General features: G+C 46.2%; 1 protein-coding gene across 4 annotated transcripts in view; it reads right to left on the reverse strand.

Annotated features, from left to right (window-relative positions):
- CRKL (CRK like proto-oncogene, adaptor protein) overlaps positions 1-9,089 on the reverse strand; it is a 43,560-nt gene that overhangs the window by 13,802 nt on the left and 20,669 nt on the right. For 3 of the 4 annotated variants that reach the window (XR_003121447.1, XR_003121446.1, XM_025398821.1), the window contains exon 2: positions 5,659-6,124. Coding sequence is in view for 2 of the 4 variants with exons in the window: in XM_025398821.1 (XP_025254606.1) it covers positions 5,659-6,124 (466 nt within the window). In the remaining 2 variants the exon portion in view is untranslated. The remainder of the gene's footprint in view (positions 1-5,658; positions 6,125-9,089) is intronic. The other variant, XM_025398823.1, reaches the window with a different exon arrangement.

The raw sequence follows: 9,089 nt of genomic DNA on the forward strand, positions 1-9,089 counted from the left end.
GTGCAGTGAGCCGAGATCATACCATTGCACACCAGCCTGGGCGACACAGTAAGACTTTATCTCAAAAAAAAGAAAAGGATTCAGAGATGTACACAGATGGTATGACAAGATCAATAAAAACCAAACCAACAACAACAACAAAACTCAAGAGGGACAACTATGGGGCCATGCACTTAAGTCCACACACTGGGCTAGCCAAACACAGGAAGGGGACTGGCTGTGGCTTCTTTCCTCCTGGTGGAGAGCCAGAACACAAGACTTGTCAGCTACCAGAGCCATACAACATGAGACACCACCGCATGAAACTGTTATGTTCCAGACGTTCCACAGGAAAGACATCTTTGTTTTGTTCACTACTGTATCCCAAATTCCCAGCCTGTCACATAATAGGCACTCAATGAACTTTTGTTGAAGTCATGTTTTTTTGGAGGTGTCCGAGTTGAGACTGGAGGGCCATGGAGTTAGACTCTGAAGAGGGCTAAAAGCACTGGGAAAATGATTAGACTAAATGACCTAAGGTATCAATACAACCTTTCTGCTTGATTTCTATCAATTCCATCCCAAATCACTTTAAGTCTCACTTGCAAGCCTGGGAAACTATTTTTCCTCCACACGATCTGTACCACTGACTTCAGTTCCCACAGATCCCCAGCTTGTGTCACCAACTGTTTTCTTATACCATACCATGGGGGAAAAGCACAGCTGAGGCTGCATTTAGACATTTGAATACAAATTTTCATACAAATATTCAGGGGTGTGTGTACCCAGGGTTAAGTACAATTCTAAAGTTGCTAAGATATTTCTTCCCTTTCTTTTTAGTCAGAAAAGCATACTGGAATGCAAATGAATGAGAATGATATTATTACATGAGAGTCAAGCATTTGCTCTAAATTTTAAAATTAATAAATAAAAAGAAATTGCCTGCAAACCTGACCTTGTCAGTTGTGAGAAACTGGCTGTTTCATGACTCAAATGAAGGCAATGCAAGAAAACTGTTAATCTCCTCAGCTTAGCCCTTCGTGATATGGCAACAGCCTACTGCCCTGGCTGTTTTTTGCCACTTTTGCCCTTTGCCCAGCATGCTCACCTATCTACAGCTATTCAGTGACATTAGTCTCATCACACAAGCTCTACTCACCTTACAGATACCAAGTATTCCCCTTCAAATCAAATCTCAGGATCAACTCTCTTCTTACAGAAAAGTCAGCAAGAAAAGAAAATAGCTAAACACAGACTGGTTTTGAAATACCTCTTTACTTACAGGAATACTCTTTTGAAAATCAAGTTTTATTTAAAAAAAAAAAAACTTGTAAAATAATTTAAGGTATAAAGTCACCTAAGCCATCATTGTTCTCTGTAATACTATCTAGGGGAATAATGAAGCTTCAATTATTGGCACATTTTGTCCTAGTTGTCTGTTTCTCATTTTAATTTTAATACTTTTCCTAGTAACCTAATTGCAAAAGTCCCAAGAGTTGTTGTTAACAAGATCAGACAGGCACCACTATCCTAATAATAGTTTTAGAAGGTAACAATCAAAAAAATATTTACCCCAGCTACTCAGGAGGCTGAGGCATGAGAATCGCTTAAACCCATGAGGCGGAGGTTGCAGCGAGCGGAGATCACGCCACTGCACTCCAGCCTGAGTGACAGAGACTTGATCTCAGGAAAAAAAAGGTTTTTTTTACTTATGCTATAACCTAAAGTTTCATTTAAATATACAGAAAGCGAAATACCATTAAATGGAATTTGGTAAAGGTCTATTTCTCAGGTCCTATTTACACTTTCTCTCATTCAAGCACGAAAAAAACCATTTGCTGAAGCTCAGCTGGCTGGGTTAGTGTCAAGAGGCTCAGGTGTGGAGAACCTCTCTCTGGGGCCAGAGAGACTAGGAGCTATGTAATGGCAAAGTATGTAGGTTATCTTAAAATACACAATCATTAACTAGGCCTCCTTCCTCCTACTCCTGACCTGTCTCGGCCACCTACCTATCCACCCACACACCAAGCTCTAAATGATCCCTTCTGTAATACCTGATGTTCCTCCCTACAACCTCCTAGTACTGACTCCAATGAGCACACACGCACGCACACTAGATATAGGTTTCTAAAACACACAATCCTAGAGCCAGAGGTCAACAGGCAGGTACCTAAAATTCTGATTGGGAGCCTCCACCTTCAAGGTTCTCAACGAGCAGCTGCCAAATACACACGAGTCACACCCACTCTGACTCCTAGCTCCCCAATCCTATGCTATGACAGATGTGAAAACGCCTCAAAAGGCTGAAAACACAATGCATGCTACAACATATTAACAGCCCAGAGCATCCCATGTTATTCTAAGGTGCTGAGGTGTAGACCAGGCCAGAGGCATGCACCTGTGCCTAGGCCGGTCTGTGTGAGGGTGAGAAAGCTGAAAGGCCTGACCAGGCGCAGTGGCTCACGCCTGTAATCCAAGCACTTTGGGAGGCTGAGGCGGGTAGAGGATCAGAGGCCAGGAGTTCAAGACCAGCCTGGCCAACATAGTGAAACCCCATCTCTACTAAAAACAGCCGGGTGTGGTGGCGGGCACCTGTAATCCCAGCTACTTGAGAAGCTGAGGCAGAAGAATCGCTTGAGCCCAGGAGGCAGAGGTTGCAGTGAGCCGAGATTATACCAAGTATACTCCAGCTTAGGCAACAAATGAGACTCCATCTCAAAAAAAAAAAAAAAAAAAAAAGAAGGAAAGAAAGCTGGAAGGCCTGCTCAGCCAGTACTCCTATCTGTGGAGGCAGCCTCCTCAGACCTGGAGCCTCTCAGTCCCAGACCCCCACCACAGCCTCAGATGCTCCTTCTTTCCTTATAGTCAACATGAAAGGGAGACAAAAATCAAACATTGAAACAAACCTTCAGGTTCAGTTCATTCAGATACTACTACTGGTCCAAAGAAAAATTGAGGGCCAGGCATTGTGGCTCACACCTGTAATCCCAGCACTTTGGGAGGCCGAGGCGGGCAGATCACCTGATGTCAGGAGTTCGAGACCAGCCTGACCAACATGGAGAAACTCGTCTCGACTAAAAATACAAAAAATTAGCTGGGCATGGTGGCGCATGCCTGTAATCCCAGCTACTCTGGAGGCTGAGGCAGGAGAATCGCTTGAATCCAGGAGGCGGAGGTTGCGGTGAGCCAAAATCGTGCCATTGCACTCCAGCCTGGGCAACAAGAGTGAAACTCCATCTCAAAACAAAACAAAACAAAACAAACAAAAACAAAAAAACATTGAGGACGACCTATGGACAAACCAATTCTAGACAACTTTTATCTGTGGGCGGGTTGTTTGGTGAGTCAGGATTTGTTTCTTTTGAAGCAACAGGGTCCCTTACTTCATCCTTCTGAACTGCACTTGGGGTCTCTCTTAACATTCTCCCCCCTTTTTTTGAGATAGGGTCTCACCCTATTGCCCAGGCTTAAATGCAGTGGCATGATCTCGGCTCACTGCAACCTCTAATTCCCAGGTTCAAGCAATTGTTCCACCTCAGTCTCCTGAGTAGCTGAGGCTACAGGCGTGTGCCCACCACGTCTGCCTAATTTTTGTATTTTTTGGTAGAGACAGGGTTTCATCATGTTGGCCAGGCTGGTCTCAAACTCCAGACCTCAAGTTATCCACCAGCTTCGCTCTCCCAATGTGCTGGGATTACAGGCATGAGCCACTGTGCCCAGCTGAGAAAGAGTCTTCTTAAAAAGTAATGTTTAGTTAAGAGAAAATGACATGGCTGAGTGCGGAGGCTCACGCCTGTCATCCCAGCACTCGGGGAGGCTGAGGCAGGCGGATCACCTGAGGTCAGGAATTCGAGACCAGCCTGGCCAACATGGTGAAATCCCCGTCTCTACTAAAAATACAAAAATTAGCCGGGCATAGTGGTGCGTGCCTGTAGTCCCAGCTACTCGGGAGGCTGAGGCAGGAAAATCTCTTGAACTCAGGAGGCGGAGGTTGCAGTGAGCCAAGATCACGCCACTGCACTCCAGCTTAGGCAACAAGGCAACAGAGCAAGACTCTGTCTCAAAAAAAAAAAAGAAAAGAAAAAGAAAAAGAGAAGAAAATGACTTGGTAATTAAAATGTTCAAGTTCTATATCATGCTATTCTAATTTACAAAACCTGTAACAAAGGCCGGGCGCAGTGGCTCAAGCCTGTAATCCCAGCACTTTGGGAGGCCGAGATGGGCGGATCACGAGGTCAGGAGATCGAGACCATCCTGGCTAACACGGTGAAACCCCGTCTCTACTAAAAATACAAAAACTTAGCCGAGCGTGGTGGCAGGCGCCTATAGTCCCAGCTACTCGGGAGGCTGAGGCAGGAGAATGGCGTAAACCCGGGAGGCGGAGCTTGCAGTGAGCTGAGATCCGGCCACTGCACTCCAGCCTGTGTGACAGAGCGAGACTCCGTCTCAAAAAAAAAAAAAAAAAAAAAAAAACCTGTAACAAGCAAGGGCTGATGTATTTTAAAATCATTCCTCTATGGCTGGGCGTGGTCATACATGTCTGTAATCCCAGCACTTTGGGAGGCCAAGGCAGGCAGATCGCCTGAGGTCAGGAGTTCAAGACCAGCCTGGCCAACATGTTGAAACCCCATCTCTACTAAAAATACAAAAATTCGATGGGCATGCTGGCAGGCATCTGTAATCCCAGCTACTCAGGAGGCTGAGGCAGGATAATCATTTGAACCCGGGAGGTGGAGGTTGCAATGAGCCAAGATCATGCCACTGTGCTGGAGCCTGGGTGACAAAGCGAGACTCCATCTCAAAAAAAATCATTCCTGGGCCGGGCACGGTGGCTCATGCCTGTAATCTCAGCACTTTGGGAGGCCGAGACAGGTGGATCACGAGGTCAGGAGATCGAGACCATCCTGGCTAATACGGTGAAACTCCGTCTCTACTAAAAATACAAAAAATTAGCTGGGCATGGTGACAGGTGCCTGTAGTCCCAGCTACTCGGGAGACTGAGGTAGGAGATGGCGTGAACCTGGGAGGCGGAGCTTGCAGTGAGCAGAGATCATGCCACTGCCCTCCAGCCTGGGTGACAGAGCAAGACTCTGTCTCAAAAAAAATTAATTCCTCTACCAAGTTCAAGAGAAATTCTAAGACATTTTCATATTTCTCAAATGATTCCAATGTTAGAAATACAGAACCATACAAGTAGCTATGTATCTGTATGCTGATTTTGCCTCTAGGTCATGGGTCTTCCTTAATTATTATCTTTCCTTACTGGAAGAAAAACCAATGACTGCAAAACTAAATCTGTTAGGCTTTGGGAACAAAAAAGAGCAAGGAGGCTGAGAATGTGGGACAAACAAGGAATAGGAAAGAAGAAAACAACCTGTGAAACACTAATAACAGGCCGGGCACGGTGGCTCATATCTGTCACCCCAGTACTATGGGAGGTTGAGGCAGGAGGATTTGCTTGAGGCCAGGATGTCGAGATCAGCCTGGGCAAACAACTCTTTTTAACAGAGACCTTGTCTCTGTAAAAACATATAAACATGAAATGCTAACAGTGCGTATCTCCCAAAATCATCTAAGTGCTCTAATTCCATGAATATAAGCTTAAATGAGCAGAAACTAAAACTAAAAATTAAAACCAAATGTCAAAGGACCCAAAAAGCTAGTCTGAACAGATTTTACCTCTAATGCCAAGGCAGTCTTGTCATAAGCACAGGGTACTCTTTTCTGGATTGCTTTCGCAAAGACAGGTCCATTCTGTGTGGATGGCAAAGGGGTGATTGCTGCCCCAGGAGAACCGGAAACTGCAGGTAGAGGAGTTGTGGTCTGAGGTTGAGCGTACGCATGAGCAGGTTCTGGGATCCCATAACTGTTGGAATTCCTATTTCCATGCTTTCCGTGTGGTGAGGATCTCACAAGCTTTTCGACATAAGGGACAGGAATCATCCCAACCCGGCCATCCTTGTTCCGGGCACTCCACCACTGTTCTTCAGGCTTCTCTATTATCACTAGGATCTCACCCTTTTTAAACGGCAGGTCTTCAGCATCATTTCCAGGAAAATCATACAGAGTCCGTACATATTCCAGGTTATCTTCTGCTGTAGGCAGGTTGGGTGCTGAGACAGAGCCCATTGGTGGGCTTGGATACCTTAAGAGAGAAAGAAAATTACTATAAGAGAAAAATCTTACTTTAAGCCAGTGCCTGTCAAACTTCTTAATAAACCACTTTCCTCTACAATAAATTATTTTCCTTTTCTTTTTTTTTTTGAGACAAGTTTCGCTCTTGTTGCCCAGGCTGGAGTGCAATAGCGTGATCTCAGCTCACTGCAATCTCTGCCTCCCTGGTTCAAGTGATTCTCCTGCCTCAGCCTCCCGAGTAGCTGGGGTTACAGGCACCCACCACCATGCCCGGGTAATGTTTTTTTGTATTTTTAGTAGAGAAGGGTTTTCACCATGTTGGCCAAGTTGGTCTTGAACTCCTGACATTGGGTGATCCATGCACCTCAGCCTCCCAAAGTGCTGGGGATTACAGGCATAAGCCACCACACCTGGCCCCTACTTTTTTTTTTGTTTGTTTTTGGAGACGGAGTCTTGCTCTGTTGCCCAGGCTGGAGTGCAGTGGCGGGATCTCAGCTCACCGCAACCTCTGCCTCCCAAGTTCAAGTAATTCTCCTGCCTCAGCCTCCTGAGTAGCTGGGACTACAGGCACATGCCACCATGCCCCGCTAATTTTTTCTATTTTTTAGTAGAGACGGAATTTCACCTTGTTAGCCAGGATGGCCTCGATCTCCTGACCTCGTGATCCACCTGCCTCGGCCTCCCAAAGTGCTGGGATTATAGGTGTGAGCCACCGAGCCCAGACTTTTTTTTTTTGAGACAGAATCTTGCTCTGTCACCCAGGTGGAGTGCAGTGGCGCAATCTCAGTTCACTGCAACCCCTGCCTCCGGTGTTCAAGTGATTCTTCTGCCTCAGCCTTCCGACTAGCTGAGATTACACATGTGCAACACCATACCCAGATAAATTTTGTGTTTTTAGTAGAGACAGGATTTTGGCATATTGGCCAGGCTGGTCTCAAACTCCTGGCCTCAGGTGATCCACCTGCCTCAGCCTCCCAAAGTGCTGGGATTACAGGTGTGAGCCACCATGCCAGGCCTTATTTTCCTTTCTATATTCTTAGTAGTTAAGAAGGTTCTATCATGCTGTAATTTTTGTAGTCTGTACTGTCCCAGAAGTTACTATTCTGAATGTCTTTTCAAATTACAAGTATATACACACATATACACTTCATCTCTGTTTTACAGAAACCTTTTGATTACACAGAGATACCTGGTTTAAATTTATTTTTATAATCTCAAGTAAGTTCGGAAGCTGCCTTCCTTTGGACCCTTGTCACAACCACCACACACTCTTCCTCCCACTCCTAATCTATGGCTTATACATCCTGCACACTTCCCTGGACACACAGAAAATGACAAAGGCCTCTACCTCTGGCCCCTTGAAAAAAAAGGAACAAAAAAGGGCTTACAGACTTGCCAAGTTAAAAATAATAAATCTACCAGGAGTGGTGGCTCAGAACTGTAATCCCAGCACTTTGGGAGGCCAAGGCAGGCAGATCACTTGGAGACCTGCCTGTCCAACATATCAAAACCCTGTCTCTACTAAAAAGACAAAAAATTAGCTGGGCATGGTGGCACACACCTGGGGTCCCAGATACTCAAGAGGCTGAGGCAGAAGCATTACTTGAGCCCAGGAGTTAGAAGCTGCAGGGAGCTATGACTGCATCATTACACTCCAGCCTGGACAACAGAACAAGACTCTGTCTCAAAACATAAATAAATAAGAGGCCGGGCACAGTGGCTCAGACCTGTAATCCCAGCACTCTGGGAGGCCGAGGCAGGCAGATCACGAGGTCAGGAGATCAAGACCATCCTGGCTAACACGGTGAAACCCCGTCTCTACTAAAAATGCAAAAAATTAGCCAGGTGTGGTGGTGGGCACCTGTAATCCCAGCTACTCAGGAGGCTGAGGCAGGAGAATGGCATGAACCCGGGAGGCAGAGTTTGCAGTGAGCTGAGATCACGCCACTGCACTCCAGCCTGGGCGACAGAGCGACACTCTGTCTCAAAAAAACAAAATAAAATAAAATAAAAAATAAATAGCTAGCAAGAATAGTAGGAACAGGAGTAATAATAAAGAGATCATACTTATTATCTATGCTAGGCATAGTTTGCGGTGTTTGAAGATATTAGATTATTTAATAGTCACAGCAACCCTGTAAGGTAGACGCTGTTATTATTTTCTTTTTCTTTTTTTTTTTTTTTTTGAGACGGAGTCTCGCTCTGTCGCCCAGGCTGGAGTGCAGTGACCGGATCTCAGCTCACTGCAAGCTCCGCCTCCCGGGTTTACGCCATTCTCCTGCCTCAGCCTCCCGAGTAGCTGGGACTACAGGCGCCCGCCACCTCGCCCGGCTAGTTTTTTGTATTTTTTTAGTAGAGACGGGGTTTCACCGGGTTAGCCAGGATGGTCTCGATCTCCTGACCTCGTGATCCGCCCGTCTCGGCCTCCCAAAGTGCTGGGATTACAGGCTTGAGCCACCGCGCCCGGCCTACTATTTTCATTTTATAAATGAGGAGCCAAAGAAGAGGTTAGACTTGAACTCAGGGAGTCTGGTTCTAGACTCCTCACTCATAATGAGCTAATCAGCCTTAGGGATGAACCCTGCATCTGTTAGGTGTATGAGAATGGCATAATGCATGTGAAGCATTCAAAATTACCGACCAGCACCAAGCATTCAATATAACCACATGAACATACACATACCCTTCAAGTACATCCCTGCTTCTATTTCTTTTTTTTTTTTTTTTGAGACGGAGTCTCGCTCTGTCACCCAGGCTGGAGTGCAGTGGCCGGATCTCAGCTCACTGCAAGCTCCGCCTCCCGGGTTCACGCCATTCTCCTGCCTCAGCCTCCCGAGTAGCTGGGACTACAGGCGCCCGCCGCCACGCCCGGCTAAGTTCTTGTATTTTTAGTAGAGACGGGGCTTCACCGTGTTAGCCAGGATGGTCTCGATCTCCTGACCTCGTGATCCGCCCGTCTCGGCCTCCCAAAGTGC

This window comes from Theropithecus gelada, chromosome 10 (genome assembly GCF_003255815.1).
Source record: "Theropithecus gelada isolate Dixy chromosome 10, Tgel_1.0, whole genome shotgun sequence".
Classification (NCBI taxonomy): Eukaryota; Metazoa; Chordata; class Mammalia; order Primates; family Cercopithecidae; genus Theropithecus; species Theropithecus gelada.